Below are 22,222 nucleotides of genomic sequence, written 5' to 3'. Positions count from 1 at the left end.
TTGCTCTGAAAAGAAGCATACATACTGAAGTTTCTCTAGAGCCTCTTGAGGTTTTGATGTCTTAAATTCTCCTTATAATTGCATATTTGATAGAATATTATGAAGGTCAAAGTAGTCTTTTCTATTGACGGAATAGTTTTGATCTAGGATTTTTATGAATGGAACTTTTCTGACAGTCCAGTGTCCGTTATTGGAGTATCTAAAAGGCTGTGACTGAAATTTTTAGCCTTTCTGATGAGCCTACGGAAGAAAAGGGATTTGCAGATGTCTGCTGAAGTCAATGGATGTATTTTAATGGTATAGGTCACTGGGCTAATACAAAATTATTTTAATGTATAAATGATGATATGACACTAGAAGATGATTTCTTGATCACTTTGGGGGCTGTCTGAATCTGTCAGACATAAGCCTTAGTGCTAAGTAAGGCTTTGCTTAATTTTTGTTAGTGTTGACTCTTGCTATGTACTTCATTGTGTATAACTATAGTGTCAAACCATTGAATTCCATTTGGTAGTTCCAGTATTACAGTGTGATCTGAAAATTAGTTTTATCACTTTTTCTATGAATGACATATGCTACCTCTACTTTTGGGTTCTATTTATTACATCAGACTCCCAAAGTCTTAGTCATTTGATCCTTCTGTAACAGGTAGCCCTGTAATGACTCACATTTTTAATTGCATATTGTTAGAGAACTAGTGTAGGTGAACCATTAAAAACGCAGCTGTCATGAGCCAACAGTTCAAATGTGATCACAGCAGTGCTGATAGTATTTAAGGTGTTTAACAAGTTTTTGTTTTTCTGTTAGTGTTCAAACTTTTCAGTGCTGTATTTTTGTCTTTCCTTACCTGCAGCAATCGGAACAAGACTGGGTGAGCATTCCACGTGGGAGAAGTGACCATGCATAGAGCACTCCATGTTGGAACGAAGGATCTACAGTCTTTTTATGGCCCAAGTTCTAGGCTTTGTATACTGAAGTGAAGAAGTGTTGCAACACCATGAGGCTGAATATTTAACACTAGCTCTCTCCTGCTAACTTCTCTTGCTGAATCAGTGTGTAATTATAAATACATGTATTGATAACATGTAGATGGCTCTATTTTTATTTGCTTGCTTTAGAAGAGGAAGAATGCCTACAACTTGGAATCACCAATGTGGGTTACTGATTTAATTTTAAACAAGTTGCAGAATTTCACTGTCAACCTTCCTAAGATACTAGTGCAGTTTTTGTGCATGTCTAAAAAGCACAAAAGACAAACGCATATATAGGATACTGTATGTGCTTTATATGCACAGAAATCTATGTGGTATTTTGGGGGAGAGAGTGACTTCAGTAAAGCCTAGGTGACTTATTGGCAGGTTTTGTTTTGCTTTGTAGAATCATAGTTCATTGCTGCTGGTTTCTATAACAAATCATCTTGTTACATAAAATGTCCATTAATAACTGAGGGCTGTTGATATCCTTATGACTTTGCCTTTTCTATTGTCTTACTCTTATGATGATCTTTGGTTCAGAAGGAGTAAGAGTGTGAAAAGCTTTATTTTTTTCCAGATATCTTTATATTTCTATTGTATTTTTAGTTATGTAATATGTGCTACAGAATTTTTGTTATTAAACATGATCTAGAACTGTCTAGCAAGATTCTGTATGAGAGGGCAAGAGACTGCCTGAAAGCTAGAAGTCATCTGTCCATGCTATATGTGGACTGCTTTCTTGCATGATATCCAGGGCTTTCCCAAAGCTGTGAAAAGGTACACTATAATATATATTGAAGTAATTTGGACTACATAAGACAACATTCCCAGTCTAGAATGAGTACGTTATTTTCAGATCCTGCACGTGTTTTCCTCATCTTAATAAAACCATGCTGTGAGGTTCATGTAGAAAATTATTTGCCTCTTGATCAAAAACCCATCAGAGCTGTAAGGATGCGTAGTTCTTATTGGAAAGTTCCCTTTAGTTGCTGTGAGAATTTACATGTCAGATATTTGCCTGCCTTTGATTCTGGAGATGCTTATTAGGAGAGGACTGTGGCAGACTGGTACTGACTTTGAGGTCTTTTATCCATGTCCCATGGTTGGAAACTCTTCAGAGACTGCTCAGTGTTTCACTAACTTGTGTATCTCAAGAAAAAACTTTCAGATATATTTTTGTCAAAAGAAAGCTGGAAGTCTTATTTGATATAGTATGGTAGGTGCCTGAAAATAAACATAATATAGTAACTTAATGAAGATTTGGTAAATGATTAAATGTGATCTGCACAGTGTAGAAAAACGTTATCTGTTCATCTTCTCTGTACAGATGAAGTCGTACATAACACATGATTACACATGCATGCGGAGTTCATGCTTCATATCTCTTCCCTTTTTATTTGCCTTTCTCTAATGGTGTGCATGGAATATGCCTTATTACAGAGTTATTCTGTTAATTTGAATATGTAGAAAAGTGCCTATATGGTAATGCTAGTAAGGCAAATAAGATGAAAATTTGTACATGTTTACCGTATCACCAGTGAGCATTTTATATAGCGATGTTAAAAAAAATATCTTATATCTCAAATGTACTTCCATCTTTTTACAATCAACCAAGTAATGGTTCATTCCACCATAGCCACTGATGGGAACTTTAAAAAAAAATCCAAAATATAAAGAGTTTAACTCCATATTTGCCATTTCTAGTAATTGTTGGAACACAGGTGAGTTTATTAATTTAATTGGATAGCTTTATTTTACAAAGGTATGGAAAGTTTACAGAGCAGTATATAAACTTATATCATTAGTTGCATTTGCACTAAATGTGATGTACTTTTGCAATTTATTCTGTAAATAAAATGACACTACAGATACTATTTGTAAAGAATACATTTTACTTTTAGGTAAAGGCACTGGTACTTCACTATAGCTAGCCCTGCCCAATCAGAGTTGGAAGAACCTTCTTAAAGAATACGGAAGAGGTTGCAAGATCGAGAAATCAGTGTTAATTCGTATCTTTAAAAACAAATGAGAAAAAGGCAGTTGTCTGTAGGCCTTTCACATTGTCCATGCGCAAGTAGCCATTAGATCCATCCTTCTGGAAAGGATCTTGGTTTTATGGTTTTATAAGACTTGCCCTGTCTCTTGAGCCCATCCCTCTTTTCCGTCACGGCCACATATCTGTGTGCACTTGAGTTCACTTCTTCGTGTTAATGGATCGGTAGTATTTATACAGCTGTGGTGGTCTTTGCAGAAGCAGCTCCTGAATCTAGAATGGATGCCTTTATAAGCTGAACCAATATGAAGGGTTGAGAATGCAGCAGTCTTCTCCATCAAATGTCATTCTCTGGATATCTGCGTCCATTGGAGAATTTGGATGTTGCCAAGCTAGATCTGAAGGAAATGACTTGATAGAACTTGTATTGGGAATGAGGATGAGATGGGCATTTTTACCCTAAGTACCCGAACATCTGATTTTGACAAATTTATCTGTGAAAAATGTGATGCACTTTGAAAAACAAATTAACTTTTACTTAATTGGGCTGAGCTGGCTTATATGAAGCTGTGCAGATTCTCTATAATCAGATTGTCCACCTGTATTTTTGTCAAGTTGTACAGATAACACTGTATTTGACTCGCCACTGTTCATCTGCAGACTTAAAACAGGAATCATATTTTTGAGTACCTTGAGTGTGTAGAGTGTAACTGTTCTATAATAGCTTTATGATCCTCATGATAAGTTTTAAAAATGAAAAGAAGTTGGCTCTTCCATGTTACAATCACAAATTTAAAAACAGTATTTAAAAGTGAAAAGTATTAAAAAATATGAAGAAAAATCCTGGTTTGTAGTTATTTTTAACTTTCAGTGCTTTGGAGAAACTTGTTTAAATCATTTTACCTTTTAACCAACTTTTAGATCATGGATAAAGTTATATACAATATTATAATGTATGGAGTACATTTAACAGGAAAGCAGTTTGCTTGAATTACTGAGGTTACTGAGGTGAAAACTTGAATGCCACATTAGTCTGTATATCAAAAAGCTCATTCTGTGCTAGCATATCAGACACATGTTAAAAGATGTTCCTGTACAGTATAGTCTTAATATAGAGCACTTCCAAAGCATTTCAGCTCTTGTCTTCGCTTGTACAGAATTAACATTACGGAAGTTTCCATGGGAAGAATAGAGACCCAGGACTGAGGAGTGCCAGAGGATAAACTTGTGGCTTTTTCTAAAGTATGAAGAATTTTTAAGAACTGAGATAAGCTTCTGCAGAGCAAGCTTTCTTAATAGCAGAACTAGCTGGTGCCTAATCCTACCTTTATTTTTTATGCAGGGATTTCTACTTTTTATATGGTAATCAATAAATTTGTAGAAACCTTAAAAGCATGCAAGACTGGAGGAACAGTTTGAAATAACAGGAGGCATTACTTGCACAGAAAAAAATACTTAAACTCAGTTGCATCAGGCCTCGGGTAAGCAGAGTATTGCAACAGAGTCCTGAGGTAAGCCTTGCCCTTGAAGAATGCAGCTGTGGTAGCTGGCAAAAAGAAATCTCCCAAAATAAAAATAACAGTCACATTCTTGGTCCCGTAAGTTATGCGTGTAAGTTAAAAACCACGCACTTTTCAGTATGGAGAGGTTGAGCATTTCTGTAGCTGTCTGTAAAACCACAATGTAATTTGACCCTAGATATAAAGAATCATAATTGGAGTTACGCCACACAATTTAGCAGTGTGTATTACTTATAGTGTTGCTATTGTCTTTAGTCTCCAGCTATAAAAGCTGAATTTCATAGGAGGAGAAAAGTGTATTTCAAAAAAAGGGATACACTTTGAGCATTATGTGCCTGAAAGTGTCCATTTTTCTTCAGCTGTAACCACTGATGCAGTAAGCTTTTTTTTCCTCTGCACACCTTGCCTCTTCTGTGCATAGGCTACAGCTAAAATAAGGAAAGCTGGTAATGTGAGTTGCTGCAATTCTTAAGGTTTAAACTAATTATCCTTAAAAAGAGCTATTTTAAATGATCATTTTTATTTTTGAGAACTTAGACCAAGCAATAGTCTGATGTCACCTAAAGCATAAAAACTTCAACTAGGAACTTCACATTCAGTCTCCTCTTGCTTGAGCGGGCCTGCCTGAAATTCCATGTGGGATTTTTCTCAAGCCATGGATCGTGGAAGTCTGTGCCAAACAATTACTGGACGGCGTTACAGTGGTAGGATACGACAACAGCCCTGAGGCTTCCCATTCCCACCTGCCAGGGTGGGACTGCAACCGAATCATGGAGCAACCCGGCAGGTTCAGTACAGGCAGAGCTGGGGGACCCACCCCTGGCCCCCTGGGACGTTATGCAGTATGGAAGAATTCCAGACCAGAGGCCCAGGATAGTGTGGTGTCAGCTGAGGGTGGGTCATGCCTGAGTACAAACAAAAGAATTGTAGGTATGTCTGTACCCTGCAGAAAGTATTTCCTGTCTAGGGAATGAGCAAACACATGCGTCACCTCCTAGCTTGTAGCATGTTGGAAGTCATTGCTATGTAGTCACTGAATGGTCTTCTATAGCACCCAGTGTTCAAGTCCGCAGTTGTCCTCATGTCCCCGTATGCAGAGCCTGCATCAGTGGAACACCTGAGACACTTCACTCGGTGAGCACTTAGCCAGTTGTCATGGCTTATCTTGTCCAAACTCCAGTGTTGAAAATGTAGCCATTAACCTGAAAAGCTTTTTTTAAACTTTTTGTGGGAGTGGTCTTTGCCTTGAGTTATTACATAGGATTGTGTGGTACTACAGGGTGGCACTGTCTCTGACAGAGGTTGGTACATTTTAGTAATGGGTAAAATGGTTGCCTTCTCTAAAGAACGTGAGACATTTAAATAAGCTTCTTTATCTTTGTTTTTCCCAACCTTTTTTTGTTTGAACTGTATTTGAAAACTCTCAAACCTAACTCAAATGTCACTAAAATATAGGGATGGTAAGGAACCATCCCACTAACCAGAGCAGTGCTAAGCAAAATCATCACTAAATTAGCAGCTGTATGATGCTCTAATTGTTTAGTGTCAAATTTTCCATACTGCTGTCAGGTGTGAGAAGTCTAATAATAAAAAACCCCACGTAATTTACTGCTTTCTCATTAACTAAGACTGCCATACCCATCTTTGGTGAAAAAGATGGAACAGCATTAAAAGATTTTAAAACCTCTTGCAATACTGCTAAATTGTTTTCCAATTCCAACTGTAGTTATATCAGAAACAGTTCCACTACGAAGTGTCTTGTGTCCTGGCTGTTCCTGTTACATATGCTCTACTATTCTCTTGTAAACTGGTGTACACTTACTCTTTCATACTGTGTAGTTCCTCATTTACGCTTGTGTTAAACACCTCCTCCTGCATTAAAGGATATTAATTTCATGTATTACTTAAAAAAACTGGATGACTAGGTAGGATATACAACTGGTGCTTAAAAAAAAAAAAAACCCAAAAAATGAAACAAGCAGCACCAGGATGTTGGGTACACAGAAAAATGAATTCCAGGAAGTCAGACGTTTTTGGATTGTAAGACAATATGCTTTCTGACAGGTATCTCCCCAACAGGAGAAGGAAGACTACCACTATTAGCATTTACTGATGTTTTTAATGGCATTACGGTGTCCATTTGTGTTCATCCACAAGTGAAAGAAAAAACACTCGGTAATTGCAACTGGCAAGACTGATATGTAGTCCTTTATTCCCCTCTCTCTGTTTTGATTTGCCCTCAAAAGGCTTTTTTAGAAACACAGCTCCTTTGGGAATACTAACAAAACCAATACCTTAACTGCCCAGCGTTTCAATCACATTAGCCTTTTGGGGTCAATTTTTTCCAGGTGCACTAGAGGCTTCAACTGCTCAGCAAAGTTCCTCATGTCATCAGAAACGATGTCCTGTCCTGCTGGCGCTACCACATTGAGCTCCACCAGGTAGGAGAGGGAGAGCGGCTCAATGTTCTCTGTGTTTCCCGGCATTAGGATGCGGAAGATCTTGTACACCATGATCTTCATGATGCCCTTGCGGAACACATGCCCTTTGGCCACAAACTCGTGGTCCATGCGGAAGCCCATCTCCACCAGAAAGTCCGTCAGGTTGTCCGAAGTAGCGATGTCTACGCAGTTGCGTACCAGTGCGTGGCGGCTCTTGTCGCCTATTTCCGGCTGGCCCAAGTAGCGCAGATGCCAGGGCATCCCGCTTTTGTCCATGGACCGCCGCGCCCGCAGCACGAAGGGGCTGGCCTGCTGCCCCTTCAGCAGGAACACCATCTCGTGGTCCAGGAAGGTCTCTGGCTCCATGTTGTCGCACAGGCCCCGCAGGCGGTGCAGCAGGCTCTCCAGGCTCTGGTCCAGAACGCTTCCTGTGGCGGGCAGAGACCTCGGTTACCCCCTCCCCTCCCGGGTGAGCGGGCCTTTCTCCAAGCAGCCCGCCGGTGTCCGGATCCCCTTCCGAGCCCCCCTCAGACCCGGGTCCCCGGGGGTTGCCCGTCGGCCGAGGTGGCAGTGGCAGGCAGGCCCGCGGCCCGCCGTGCGCTTCCCTCGGGGGCAGGAGGGAGCTGCCCGCCGGCCCGCCCGCCGCCGCTTACCTTGCAGCAGGTACTCCATCATGTTAATGGTGCCGCCCGTGACGGGCATCATGGTCACGGGGGGCGCCTCCATGGTGCGGGCCGCGCCGCGCGGACCCGGCCGCGGGGCTGAGGGCAGGCGGCGACGCGGCGGAGGGAGCGGCGCGAACGCGGAGAGGGCGGCAGCGCCACCTGGCGGCCTGGCGGTGCCGCTCGGGCCCTTGCTCGCTGAGGCGCGCCGAGGCGCGGAGGGTCACGGCCGCCCCTCCCGACGGAGGCCGCCCGGGGAGGCGCCGCGGCCGCCTCACCTCAGCGCTGGAGGCCTAGGCGGAAGGGACCGGGAGGCTGACGGCGGGAGCGGCCGTGCGGGGTCACTGCTGCTTCAGCCGAGCTGCGGGCAGGGGCCGGTCTGCTGTGGCGGCGGGAGCAGCCGCTCCTTCAGCTGCATCCGTAGCAGCGCTCCCCCCCCCTCCGGTTTCCTACGCAGTGAAAGCTGTACGCGTAAAACGCCGTGTAAATTTTTCGTCGGAAATACCCGGTGCTGCCCCTTGCTGCCTGCCAGTCGCTGCGTGTGGTTCCGCGGGCGCGGCCGGGGGCGCAGCAGGGAGGGCTGGGGCTGGCGCTGCCTTTCGGCGCGGCGGAGGAGACCTGCGCAGCCAGCGGAGGAGACTTGCGCAGTCAGCGGACACCTGCGCAGCCAGCGGAGGAGACTTGCGCAGTCAGCGGACACCTGCGCAGTCAGCGGAGGAGACCTGCGCAGCCAGCGGGGGCGGAGCGGGAGGGCGGGAGTGGAGCTGCCGCGTTCCTCGCCTGGGTGCGGCAGGTTTTGCACCGTAGTTACTAGAGGGAAAAGCCTTCATTTTGAAAAGGCAGCAGAAATGCCCGGTGTGTATCAGTTAAATTCGGTTCTGCAGATCCCAAACCTAGAGTTATAAATTTTTTTTTTTTTCCTTAGCTGTTTTTATAACAGGCCTTCGTGCTGCAACGGCGAGTAAACAGTGTGTCTGTCTTTCCTATCTGTATCTCTACGCGGTGGTTGTAACCCCGGCCTCCCCAAGTAAATTTGAGCACACAAATATTAGCACAAGCTAAACACCTGCAAATTCAGAAATGGTGTAAGCGTGCTCTCCCAGGGCAGTAATAATTTATTTCAGCCCTGATAGATGTGAGCTAGCTTGGAGTGCAGCCGTGCAGCTGAACTGGGGTGACTTGAGGGGCACAGCGCAATGGAGGAGGGACGTGGCTGTTGCCGAAGCCGGAGCCACACCGCGGGCGGCTGCCACAGCCTGCGTGCACTGATGTACTTCCCTGATTGCAGATAAGAGGCCTGTGTTGAAATAAAGGAAGAAAATGGTCAACAAAAGGTTTGGGTAATGGTTTGGAAGCTTCCTTGCACTTCTAAGAGCAAAAAATAGGTTCTTTTTTTTTATAGATCAGCTTTAGTTAATGTGGTCTTAATAAGATTAGAATGAAACAATATATATTGAGAAAGTTAGCTAGGAAAGGTAAAAATTAATCCAAAATGCACTCTAGTGTTTCACAAGGGATAGTTTCTGAGGTTCACATCTTTCTGTGGTGATAGGGATCGTCTTTTCTGCCTAGCTGAGGTGCACAGTGGAGTTATTAGAACTGCTGTAGAAAAAACCAACCTAAGAGGACGGCTACTTTGTTGTTTTGAAATGCAAATTCTTTTAAATTCCCCGGTTGCAGCTACCTCAAGTAGTTCTGCCCCATAGTCTGAGGAGCTATGCAATGGTGCAGTGCAGAAAACAAACATTACCCCAAAGTGGGCAGACCCCCTGTAGGACTGGACAAAATAGGTCAGCAGAAGTGGCTTTTGCACACACACAGAGCATCTCCAAATCCCCTCACCAGCTGTGTAAAAGCGACAACACAGGCCTGCAGCTGCTGAGCTGGTTGTTACCTTGGGCTTGGAGACTCTATAGTGCACCTCCGTACCTTAAAGGTATTGTAAGAAGAACCTTTTTCTGCACTTGTTGAACACAAGGTGCAGCAGATGCAGAAGACAGTGGGTCAGGCAGATGGAGGGGGTGGAGAGAAACAGAGATAGAAATGGAGGGTAAACACATTATTCCCAGCCACCTACCACCTAAGTGTGTGTGAGCTTGTTGAAATTAGTTATTCCTTTCGGTTATATAATAAGCAGTTTATATAATGGGTTCATTCCATAATTTACATTTTTAAAAGCTGTTGACAATTTCAAGGCTAAGATTACTCATTAAGTGATTTTTCTATCTTAGCAGGTTAATTCAGGGACATTGGGTTGTTCTGAGCCATTTCACCACAGCCAATGACTTGTCAATAGCTGAGGGACTGTCTCAAATAAAAGGACTTCATAAGCTTACAGCATAAAGACAGAAGACAGCAAACATCCAATAACTGATGGCTTACTATCACCCTCAGTATAGTACACATTATGATTTATTCCTCTCTACCTTGCAAAGCAGGAAAATTTTTCAATGAGCTGCCGAGTCTGGTGGCTTCCAGACTTGACCCTGTTCCTAAACTGATACTACCAAAGCAAAAACTAATGTTGTGTATAGTTTTCTGTACTGTCCCCCCTGGGTTTTAAATGACCAGTTTAGGGTCATAGTGTAGCCAAAAAGATAGGCCTGTAACGAAGGCCTGCTTGTATTATACATAATAAGAAAATGTAGCCAAGAAGAAAGGCCTGTAATGAAGGCCTACTTGTATTATATGTGATAAGAAACTATTCATTATTACTTTAGGTAGAAGGCTAACAATTCTTAGAATGAGCACCTGCTACACATCATGAGAAAAAGGAGGAGCTACAAGACACTTCAAGGTCCTTATGTACATACTTTGCAAAAGGGAGGACATTAATTGCCTCCAGCAACATCCTTATCTTTCTGAGGCGTATAGCAAACAATTACCAACACTGAAATATTGAGAAACTAGGAGAAAGGTAATTTGGGCCAGGGTCCCCACGACCACCGACCCATAAGCCCCCTACCCAAATTATACCACCTACTCAAAAGATAGAGGCGGAGAACAGAACTGAGCATGCGTTCTAGTTTGCATACTAAGCGAAGAAATATGAACCAATTATTGGAACGGGGAGTGTACCACTTTGTAATCTTTGTAACATTTGTGTATAAATATGACAAGAGAACCAGCATTAGGTGTGCCTGATTTGAGGAACTATCCTCCTGACACCCAGCGCTGCAATAAAGGAAATGCCTGCTTCTTAATGCTAAATTGGTGTTAAGGAGTTTTCTTTCATTCCCGAATTTCGGTGACAATAGTACTAAAAGAAGCTGCTATGAGAACATTTCTTTAGTGAGTGTCCAATTGTTTTGACTGACTTACTTACCCAGAAACAATTTTCAAATGGGAAAGCCAAGATTATTGCTGGAAAAGTGCAATTCTGTTTAGCCAGAAACTTTGCCAACAGTGGTGCTTCTCTGTGTGCCTAATAGACCTGTCCATTTTATTTTTTTTCTTTTCACTAATGAAGCACTCTTTTAGAGCCAGTATTCTCAAAGATTGAGGTAATTTTAACTGGTTTAGTGTCATTAAACTGGACCAGGTCACACAGAGCTATGGCAGCTCTCATATAAAAGAAGGGGAATGACCTGGACAGCTGTATGTACTGTTATATACATACATGGCTTGTTTTGAGAACCTTGGCAGCACAGTTATGCCACTGAAATTGGGGAATGAAAGAAAACTCCTTAGCACCAATTTAGCATTAAGAAGCAGGGGTTTCCTTTATTGCAGCGCTGGGTGTCAGGAGGATAGTTCCTCAAATCGGGCACACTTAACGGTGGTTCTCTTGTCATATTTATACATGAATATACATGAAAGATTACAAAGTGGTACGCTCCCCGTTACAATAACTGGTTCATATTTCTTAGCCTAGGATGCAAAGTAGAATGCACGCTCAGTTCCTCTTTCTGCCTCTATCTTTTGAGTAGGTGGTATAATTTGGGTAGGGGGCTTATGGGTCGGTGGTCGTGGGGACCCTGGCCCAAATGACCTTTCCCCTAGTTTCTCAATACTTCGGTGTTGGTAATAGTTCGCTGTACACCTCAGGAAGATAAGGATGCTCCTGGAGGCAAGTAGTGGCCTCCCTTTCTGAAAAGTACATATATAAGGACCTTGAAGTGTCTTGTAGCTCCTCCTTTTTCTCATGATGTGTAGCAGGTGCTCATTCTAAGAATTGTTAGCCTTCTACCTAAAGTAACAATGAATAGTTTCTTATCACATATAATACAAGTAGGCCTTCATTACAGGCCTTTCTTCTTGGCTACATTTTCTTATTATGTATAATACAAGCAGGCCTTCGTTACAGGCCTTTCTTTTTGGCTACAGTTACACGTGTGCACAGTGTATAAAGGAGGCTTGATTGGGTGTCGGCTGTGGGCAAAACACTGATCAAGCCGTCTGTGCTGGGCAAAAGAAGGCAGCAACATAGCCCACTTGTTTTGAGAGTGAAGTAATGTTTTCAGGGCAGCTTTTCATGGTGATTGCCTCCTTGGAAGACCGCTTATCTGAGATTGTGGACTGATGATGATGCAGCCTATGGCATACACTTACTGTAGGATTGCCTTCCATTTGACCTTGGAGACCAGCGTTTTCCTACAGGGGCACTGGGAAGCAATTTGGCAAACCGTGTTTTGGTACCAGGTGGAGAGCTAGAAGCTACAGACCTATGTGACTAGTCCTGCTCTGAGCTTGATAGACTTGCCTAAGTCAAGTCAGGTCTTTCACCCAGTAGTCGCGGTTGAGACTGACAGTTGGCATAATTTTTATGGCATGGTTGTTTCATCCTGGTGTTCTAGCTTATGAAAATGGACTGACCTTGTACAATTCTTTTCCAGCAGTAAGTAAGGAAGAAATTCTTTGCTGTGAGGGTGGTGAGGCACCAGAACAGGATCTCAGCAGATACCTGTGCCAACATCTAGATTTTCTTTTTTGTACAGGCTCTGGCAGGGATGGAATTAGTTGTTTTCACAGCAGCCTGTATGGGGCTGTGTTTTGGATTTGTGACTAACAGTGTTGATAACACACCAGTGTTTTTGCTATCACTGAGCAGGGGTTGCCAGCATCAACATTTCCTTTTTGTGCTTCTTTCTCCCCTGCACCCCCAACAAGTGAGTAGGCTGGGGTGGGCGTGAGGTTTGGAGGGGACACTGCCGGGACAGCTGACCCCAGCTGACCAAAGGGATATTCCATACTGTGTGGCGTTGTGTCCAGCGCTAAAAGTTAAGGGAAAGAACGAGGAAGGGGGGGGGTGGGGTGTGGGGGGGGTGGGGGGGGGTGTGGGGGGGGTGGTGTGTGTGGGGGGGTGTGGGGGTGTGGTGGGGGGGGGTGGTTATGGCATTTGTCTTCCCAAGTAACCGTTAGTGTGCAGAGGCCCTGCCTGCTGCTGGGAAGTAGTGAATCAATTCCTTAGTTTGTTTTGCATGGACAGCTTCACTTTACTTGTTAAATGGTCTTATCTCGATCCATGCATTTTTCCCACTTTTATCCTTTCAGTTCTCTCCCCCATCCTGCTAGAGTGGGGCAAGCAGCAGCTGGGTCAACCCACCACGTTTTTCTACATCAGCCGAGTCTTAGGGTGAATGCTGCTGGGTTCTGTAAGCGGGGAAGAACCTGTGACAGCTGGGGCTGAAGCCCCTGGTGTCCCTCTGGGTAGAGTAAGCAACACTCTGGACACAAAACGGTGGTGAAGATGGGACACTAGATAATTTTGCATTGCATAATAGACTGCAAAAGCCCTGGAGTGCTGTAGAGAGAAGCTTCAGAGGCAGGTCTCCTCCCAAGACCTACCACAATGTGACCCTGGGGCCAGCAGTAATCTCTAGGCAGGAAGGCAAGGTACAGAACTGTCAGTGGTGGGAGTTTCACTGGATGCGCAGCACTGTAGTTGCCTTGCACGTAAGGCCAGGTGCCTCTGCCAGGAATATGAGCTTCCCCCAAGGCAACAGAGAGGACCTGTGGAACAGAGACTGTTGCTCTAACAGGGACACCACCTGAAGCCCAAACCATCATCTCCTTGTTTCAGCAGGTGTCATCGTGCAGCATCATAAACCTTCCCTAACCAACGCCAAAGGGAGGGAGGTAAGAGGACACAACCTCAAAATGGTAAAAGTTATGTCCCAAAAGAATTGGAGATGATGATGTATTTTAAAAGCACCATGAGTAGAGAGCTCTCAGTCCAGCACAAAAGGCAGCTGAGAGGCGTGGGAGGCAGACCATCTACCACAGCTTTTCTCAGAGCTGCGCTCACCTTACCAGCAGGACTCACGCCAAGGATGAAAATTAACCCAAGCAGTGCTGTGTATAGACATGCCCAGAGCCCGGACGTACCCAAACGCTTCCATGCGAAAGCAAGCGGGGCTCTCGGCATCGCTCTCTTCTGGGAGCTGTTGTGCCTGTTCAGCAACACCTGTGCTGGGGCCCTTGCTGGCTCACCCCCATCCCATCACCATCCCTGCACCATCCCCTACAGGCTTCTGGTGTCAGAGTGACCTTTGGCGCGACGGCAGTTTGCACCCCTGCACCACGGGAGCAGAAGCTACTCCTCCTGGTGGAAGATTTGGTACACGTCACTGCTAATGTCATATTACGGCTGAGAGAAATAAAAGTGGGCAACAGTGGTGTAATTAGAGACAGCTGCTGCTGCAGAGCTTCCAAGACTTTCATGTCAGACAGCACGGAGGGGACTGCTGCGTAACTGGCAGTAAAGTAGATACAGGACACAGGGAAGAAAGGAGATAATCTAGGTAAAGAGAGAAGCAAACTAGCAACCTGAGTCAAATACACTATTTTTACTGGTTTTTTTCTAGGATTTTAAAATATTTGGAAAACTCTAACAATTGTGGCAGCATAGCACTGCAGTTGCAGCAGCTTTAGATTGATTTATGGACAGCTGGTTTGGTTTTGCCAAGGACTCAAAACATGGTGCAAGGCTGTTTCTTGTACTGAAGCAATCCTGCTACACAAAATTTTCAGTGTGTATGCAGGGGAACAGCAGCCTAAATGTTTCTGTTTCTGGCATGAAACCTGTAGTTCTGAGAAGACTGAAAAAGAATGCAGAGTGCATTGTATGTCTGGTTATAGACTGATGGACATTGACAAGACCAAAGCTGGGAGATGGACTACAGGTAAGGAAATGAGAGGGAGAGGGGGAAATTTTTGTGAGTTTCCAGGATCTGTAGTGAGGTACTGACTAAAAGCTTGACTACCTTGCTATTAACATGTACTATGATATAAAAAGCTCTGATAAAAATTTCACATAGTTCCTGACATGGTACTGATGGGTTCTTTTACTCTTCCAGCTTAACCTGTCTTGCAAGAATATACAGTACCGTCTATTTTGATAAAATTACATTTTCCTGGTGAAAGCAGAGTTTAAATTCAGGTAGCAAGTTAACAGATTAAAAAGCACCTTTGAAACTTTGGTTTTAATGGACATGTGAGAAACCACCACAAGTACAATTCAACAGTTTTCAGGAACACAGGAGAAATGCCCAAACAGACCCCAGCAGAAGGTATCACTAACGCTGCCGTGAATTAGTTCTCCCACGTGGGCAAACTGTGTAACTCAGATTCAAGGAGAATAAATGAGTACAGGCCTCTGCGAACGAGGCTGAGAAGTTCTGGTATCGTAGCCCTGCTATGCTTAGCACTGTATGTCAGTCATATTTTCCTTAACCCTCTTATTTTGTGTTGTCTACTAAGACATGGCACTAAGTAAAATATCACAATTAAGCCAATAGGTTTTCCATTGTTTTACTGAAACTGAAAAAGTAGTTCTGTACCAAAATGTACACAATTTAGTAATAATACAAAATGTTAATTCTGCAAGACAGAATGTCAGTTAAATCCACCGAAATGAACACTGAACCAACATTTATTGCCAGAACAGTGTCGCTTTAAATAAGATCACCAGATGAACATAGAAACAAAGTAGTTCCAACTTTCCTTAAATAAAATGGTAGCTATTAGGAACAATACTGCAGGAAGATACACATTCGTGATATTTACATGCTATCATAACATATCTAGCATGTAGTATGTCTTCATGCTTGCACATTAGCTTTATGAGCTCATTACAATGATATTAATGTGTCCGTGAACTACAAAACCACCCATCGTTATTTGGATCAAATTTGCACATTAGAAGAGCACCTCTGCTAGTCACCCTTTTAGGAATGCCGCTGCATTCCTGTAAGAACCCCAGTTCAATCCACTAATTCCTCCCCCCAAAAAAACAAACAAAAAACCCCAAACCAAACAAAAAAATATGCAATCCCATCATCAATCATATTATCAATTTTCCTCCTGTGATTAACTAGGCAGGGCAATGCATTTAGCAACACTCCCAAAGGTGAACCAAACCAGAATAAATCTGGGTTTTTTTGTATTACATTAAGAACACCTGAGACTGCTTCACTGGTCCAAGTACAGTATTTTAGTACAAAACCTGCTTGTTGCAGTAACATGTAATTTCACTGAATTCCCTTAATTAGTACTTTTCATTAAAAAAAAGGATACATTTTCTTCTTAAAATAAATACTCCCCCCTCAAAAAGAAAGTTTAAAAGGAATTAAAACATAAAAAAACCCTAGTGTTAAAGAACAGTGTGATTTTTCTGGCTTCATTTTATCTCTGCTTAAGCAGTGGATACACACCTATTCCTGGGGAACAAGTGTCAAACACTTAAAAAAATAAAATAATAATTAGGAATATACAAACACACTGTACCTTAAGAGACATCTTTTAAAAGAAGTGTAAACATCTGTTCTTGACGCCTGTTGTCTGAATGCACTCCTATCACAAAAAGTTTGAGAGACTGCATTTGCTTAAATTACAAACCTGTCTGACACGTAACTGTTTTTGGAGTTACCATTTTCAAAATCAGTTTTTTCTACCTGAACAAGATAACAAAACAGTTGAAGACACTGTTTTTCCCTACTTCAGTACAGAGTATATTTATCAGTTCAGAACTTTATAGGTCACAAGTTTTCTATAAAGGAATAACCTAAACTGTGGAATTAAAATATTGAATGCTGCTTAGCTGAAGCAGCAGCAATTAAGCACTATATATAGACAGAGGTTTCTATAAAACTAATGTGATTCAATAAAACTGTGTTATAGCCTAAGACCTAAATTTTACATGTGAACAAAACTAAAATTGGGAGTTTATGGAAAGTGATTAGGCTTGCTACCACTTTAAAAAGCATGCTTGTCTAACCAGAAAATAAAGATGGCAAGGACCAGCGCATTCAAGCCAAATTTAGACCAACTACATAGGTGTCTTTTTTAAATATACAAAGTACATTACATCACTTTTCAGCTTTGTAGTTACCAAGACCTAACTAGTCAAAATAATCTCAACCTGTAAAACCATAAGACTGACCCTTTAGAAAATGATGTATAAGAGTAAGAATTCCAAAGCCATGTTCAAGACATCTGACAGGACTTCCTTCACGAAGTAATCGCTAACCACTGAAGAAGGTCAAAGGCGTAAGTAGTCTCGCACAAGTCTGTTGATCTCTCCGTTTATCTTACATAGATATCATTGAGTTGAAGGTGATTTTCATTTTACACTTCACAGATATTTTTTCCCCCCGTGCACGTGGTCAATTGCTAAAACAATTCTTCATTTCAAAGCCATTTTAGTATTCAAGCCACCTTCTTAGTGCAAGTTCCTTGAAGATCTTGTAGATTTATTTTTGACCTAATAAAAACAGTAAGATAACTACATTAGATGCAGTTAAGTAAAGTTAATAATTGCTATTATATGTTGCAATTATTCATGTAATTATTATTGAGTCTTGTGTACTTGGGCAAAGGGCAAACCAGCAGAGAAAGACAAGAATTTTTCCATTTCTTACCTATTGTGGATCATGTGGCTTTTGACTAGATGCCCAGCTGCAAGAGCTGCCATTAGTGATAATTCCCCTGCCATCACTGTAGCACAAACAATTTTAGCAAGCTGACGGGCATTTTCACCAGGGTTATCTCGGCTCGCACCTTGAACCCCCAACATCTGGGGAGAAAGATGTGCAATATTATGCTATGAAATCTAAGTAAATTTAGGCTAAATTTAGTATTAAAGTAAGTTTTTCCAAATTAGATCTGATCAATTAGCTTTAAGTCTCTTTAATATTAAATATCTTAAGCTTTAGAAACTAGATACACAAAACCACTTCATTAGATCATTCTAAAATTTTCATGTCAAATCCACCAAATTTCAAGAGGCCCCATTCCCACAACATTACTCAGACACAATATACACAACATGAAAGCGAGGTTTGATTTAAGAAGCTAAGTTGCTTTAAACTCTCTGATTTATACCTGCAAACAGGCCTGCTGTGGGAGTAAGTTGGTGCCTCCGCCAACAGTTCCTATTTCTATAGAAGGCATTGTGCAGCTGATGTACAGGTCTTCGTTGGTGGAACCAGTTCGCTCCATCAAAGTGATGCAATTAGAGCTGCCTACGTTCTGCGCTGCATCCTTCAGATCAGGAAGGAGAAACAAAACAAAACCAAAACACTCAACTAAGTGTTTGGTTAAGATTTACTGAACTAAAGGAAGCCTGAATTGGTGTAAAGCAAACCTACCTGACCACAGGCAATGTAGATAGCTGTCACAATATTTGCTGCATGTGCATTGTAGCCACCTATGCTACCAGCCATCGCAGAACCCACCAAATTTTTGTTTATATTGACTTCAACTAGATCTTCTGTAGTTGTCTTCAATACCTAGACAAAGTGATACACTTTTACTACACCATTCCTTAGGCAGGAATAGCAATGCTCTATTTATGAAATATCCCATTAATTCACTTTGACGTGATAGCAACATTCCTCCCATGTTGCTCCAGACACTAAACCCTCCCCAGTTTTGCTCTGCCTAAGAACATGGAGCTAATCTGAAGAGTTCAAACACAAACCACTGTGCTACATTAGTAAATAAACACTGCACAGAAATATCAAATTAAGTGGCATCATTATACTATACTGACTGTATTTTGAAACCTTCAGGTAAGAGATTTACACTGAATTTAAAAATGAGCAAAGAGAACAAAAAAAAAAAAAGATAGTGCTGTGAGCATAATTCAGACATTTGTAATTCAAGATATTCCAGTGTAGTAGGAACAGCAACTGATGACAGAGACCTGCACAAAGTCTACAACACTGGCAAAAATGTTAAACTTTATGTATTAGAGTTCAATGTAAGCCAATGTAGTGATGATGTGGCTCAGGAAAAACATCACAAATTTACATAAAAACTATCCTTGCCCGTTACCACAGGATTGGCTCCCCATTACTACACTGGAATGACATCTTGGGGTTATAACAGATATTGCTACTGAATCAGCTGTAAAAATGCAAACAATTTGAAAATCAGGAAACAAACTCAAAAGACATAAATTATGTCAATGTATAAATCCAGCCTGCACACACACTTTGAATACTGTGTCCAACTCTGTATACAGAATTTTAGAAATTTTAGAACTGAAAAAGATCTAGAGATAAGGATGTTCAAAGACATACTAGAACAGTCTTTTTACTCATTCCTCAGAGAGAAACTTGTACTTTTCAGTCTGGAAATGAGAACGGCTGGGAAGGTGGAAGGGCTGTGTCAGCTATAAAATCTTGAGCAGTAGAGTGAAGTAAAAGTTTTAAGTGTCTCTTCCAATGCAAAACTGGGGCATCATCAATGGAATCAACAACAAGGAGCAGGTAGTTCTCACACAAGGTGTAGCTGCACTGTGGAATTCTGCCTGGAATACTAGGGCTAAAAGTTTACACAGTTTCACAAAAGGGACTGGACAAACTCCTGGAGGAAAACGAAGAAACCAAAAAAAGTCCATCAAATACAAAAGCACCAATTCAGACAATCTTGAACAAGTTGATGGAAAACTATGCTGAGAACAGCATAGTAAACTCCTCCCTGGGTATCGTATCTCATGGCAAGTGTGGTGACCAGGTAACAGGCAATGGATTTGGTCTGACATACAGAGCCAGTCTTCGGAGCTCGGGTGGAAGAAAATCTAAGACAGCTTTTGTGAGGGAGGACAAGTTTGCCAGGGGCTAGGACTGGCACTGTTATAAAGGTTACCCTTCATCATACAAGATGCTAAGGCAGCTTTGGAATTAAGTCAAGCACCTGATTATCTGTTTTCACTGTAGTAGGAGCATACAAACTCTGAAGAGAACATCAGGTTTGTGTGAGAGACAACAAATGAGTGAAATTATCAAAATAACTGGGTTTAATGACAGGCAAAACCCCATGTGTAAAAATTTGTTAAACTGTGGCATAATTTTTCAAACATAAGAAGTGAAAATCCTAATGCCTTCAACTAGATATGCATCATTAAATACATGCACATTATGTCAGAAGAGCAATGAAAGGAAAAAAACTACATACTGTCTCAGGAAAAATGGCTTATCCTACAGCAGTATCTGAAAATGTGTGTAGGAATTATCCTTACGTGGAAAGCAGCTTACAGCTAATATTTATGATTAAGATAGGTGTCGGGTTTGTAAACTGCATGCATTTTTGTAAACAGTAAAAGAAAGCACTTACTTCTCTAACAACCTTGGCTGGAATGACTGCTTCACAGACAACAGACTTCCCTCTTCCTTCTATCCAGTTTATTGCAGCAGGTTTTTTGTCTGTACAATAGTTACCACTAATAGCTATAACCTGGAGATGAGGAAACTCTTCATTCAACCTTGCCAGAGCTTTTTCAGTACCCTGTTTGAAGAGAAACAGATCTAGGGCTAGTATATGTATTATGATTGCAAAGCAAGCTACTCGAGGACAGTGGAACAGCAAGATTAGATTAAGTTTAATCAGATCATCAGTTACAGCTGAAGAAATAAATATAATTTCAGGAAGGAACCTGGAACAGGGAAAAACAAACCCAACCCAACTATCACTATCTTTTTTCTAACCACTTTGGGAATTATATGGGGAATAATTGGTTCTTCCTAGTACATATGGACTCTCTGGATACATTCTAGGTGAATGGGCGTACGCTTACCAGACTGACGATACAACATGAACCAAGTCAAACACTACAGGCATGAAGTGAATTCATTTTAGATGCAGCAGAAAGAGCTTCTCCACACTATGAAATCAGACAAAAGGTCTGCTGCATTTAGTACCTTTCTATGACCAGACCCATTTATGTAATGCTTCTGATAGACTTCAATTTTATATAGAATACGTAATCAGTATTAATCTCCAACAGCACAAGGCATCCCTCCAATCCACGGGTCATGTCTCAGGTTCTTTCACATGTTTGCATAAAAACACAAACAAACAAAACAAGAGAACAGCCCTCTGCTGCCATTCACCAGATTCCTAATCCCTTATTTACAAAGAAGTGATAAACACAGTAACAGATTAATTACTGCTGGATAAAAATCTTTGGCCCAAAGCAACAGAGCAACCAGCTTAACTTCCACGTTATCAAGAATACTTTAAGTAACACAAAAAAATTAAAATACAAACTTATTTTTTTCTTTCATCATTCTCATCCTATTCTTGTTTACACTTGACAAAGTCAAACACTTTCATTATTTTATAGCCCTGCAAACAGCGCTATGTCTTATCTTTCTGTCTTTGCATCATCAGTAGGCTATAATTTATTTATTTTAAAAAGAAATACACTTAAGAGGACTGGTACTTACTTTCGAAATCATATTCATTCCCATTGCATCCCCTGTTCCAGACTGAAAACGGATATAAAGGTTACGACCAGCCAAACTGATGAGAAGTTTTTGTAGGCGGGCAAACCTGCAAAAAAAATTAACTATTACTTACAATCCTCAAGGGAAAAGACTGAATTAGTTTTAAGTGGCAAAATGACAGGAAATCACTGCAGATAGCGCTGTTAACTACACTGTGTTCCACCTCCTTCAGCGCAGGAAAAAACCTTCAGCTACCATGCACATAGTAGTTTCAAGTAAACACCTCTGAAATGTTCACTGTAAAAGTGTTCACTGCCTTTTTATGTCTTCTGTCCCTGGACTTCATGACATAAAATATCCTGAAGTGCTAATATAAATTTAATTCATGTGTATTCCTTAAAACACCTCACTACCTAAAAATGAGGCCTTTGGAAATTCTTATGTCTGTTTTACAGCAAGGTAAACCCCATGCTATCTTCAATAACAGTGTGAGCTCCACGAGTCAAACAAAAACCAGGAAATACTGCATTTAACCAGCAGCATGAGTTGATTCTGGCTGAAATACACATATATCCTTGACTCACACTTTTAAGATTGGTAAGAAAAAAACCTGATATGGAAATCTCCCTCTGAATCTTCCTAAAGAAAGCAGGTAATCATAAGTCTTAGGAAAAAAAAAAAAAACAAACACCACTCTAGGACTTGAAATAAACTTACTCTTAATACTGTTCTAGCAGTAGTTTTTAGCATTTCAGTTCTAGCGTTAGTTTATCCTGTATTCTCTGGAACCTCACAAATGAATTATTAACATTAGTAATATAATCTGAAAGGCTAGATTCCAAACGTGGAATTCTTTTTTGCATAGTAACTACTAAAAAGCCAAATAAGCTTTTATGTTTAAATGCTTAGACAAAATAAATAATATATTAAGTGTTACGCAATGCAAATGTATTTGTTGC

General features: G+C 41.5%; 3 protein-coding genes across 6 annotated transcripts in view; 1 reads left to right on the top strand and 2 right to left on the bottom strand.

Annotated features, from left to right (window-relative positions):
- The window catches only part of CERT1 (ceramide transporter 1), an 81,842-nt gene extending 78,034 nt beyond the window's left edge, over nucleotides 1–3,808 (top strand). For both annotated transcript variants that reach the window (XM_075741188.1, XM_075741187.1), the window contains one exon: nucleotides 854–3,808. The gene's annotated coding sequence lies outside the window, so the exon portion shown is untranslated. The remainder of the gene's footprint in view (nucleotides 1–853) is intronic.
- The window catches only part of HMGCR (3-hydroxy-3-methylglutaryl-CoA reductase), an 87,784-nt gene that overhangs the window by 49,790 nt on the left and 15,772 nt on the right, over nucleotides 1–22,222 (bottom strand). For 2 of the 3 annotated variants that reach the window (XM_075741178.1, XM_075741177.1), the window contains exons 15-20: nucleotides 21,264–21,369; nucleotides 20,152–20,322; nucleotides 18,180–18,320; nucleotides 17,914–18,072; nucleotides 17,451–17,605; nucleotides 15,329–17,293 (exon numbers count right to left, since the gene is read on the bottom strand). In XM_075741178.1, the coding sequence (XP_075597293.1) occupies nucleotides 17,239–17,293; nucleotides 17,451–17,605; nucleotides 17,914–18,072; nucleotides 18,180–18,320; nucleotides 20,152–20,322; nucleotides 21,264–21,369 (787 nt within the window). In that variant the 3' untranslated portion in view covers nucleotides 15,329–17,238. Of the gene's footprint in view, nucleotides 1–15,328; nucleotides 17,294–17,450; nucleotides 17,606–17,913; nucleotides 18,073–18,179; nucleotides 18,321–20,151; nucleotides 20,323–21,263; nucleotides 21,370–22,222 lie in introns of those variants that run through there. The other variant, XM_075741179.1, reaches the window with a different exon arrangement.
- Nucleotides 6,667–7,719, bottom strand: MED18 (mediator complex subunit 18). The gene is made up of 2 exons (XM_075741191.1): nucleotides 7,582–7,719; nucleotides 6,667–7,356 (listed from the first exon to the last, which is right to left on the bottom strand). Exons 1-2 carry the CDS (start codon nucleotides 7,652–7,654, stop codon nucleotides 6,803–6,805), a joined length of 627 nt encoding a protein of 208 aa, XP_075597306.1. The 5' UTR covers nucleotides 7,655–7,719; the 3' UTR covers nucleotides 6,667–6,802.

Source organism: Balearica regulorum, chromosome Z (genome assembly GCF_011004875.1).
Source record: "Balearica regulorum gibbericeps isolate bBalReg1 chromosome Z, bBalReg1.pri, whole genome shotgun sequence".
Lineage (NCBI taxonomy): Eukaryota > Metazoa > Chordata > Aves > Gruiformes > Gruidae > Balearica > Balearica regulorum.
This window is presented reverse-complemented; position numbering and strand designations above follow the sequence as displayed.

Coding starts and splice junctions, on each gene's coding strand:
- MED18 (XM_075741191.1), bottom strand. CDS start 7,654: ATGGAGGCGCCCCCCGTGACCATGATGCCCGTCACGGGCGGCACCATT. Junction 7,357..7,581: donor GATGGAGTACCTGCTGCAAG/GTAAGCGGCGGC, acceptor TGCCCGCCACAG/GAAGCGTTCTGGACCAGAGC.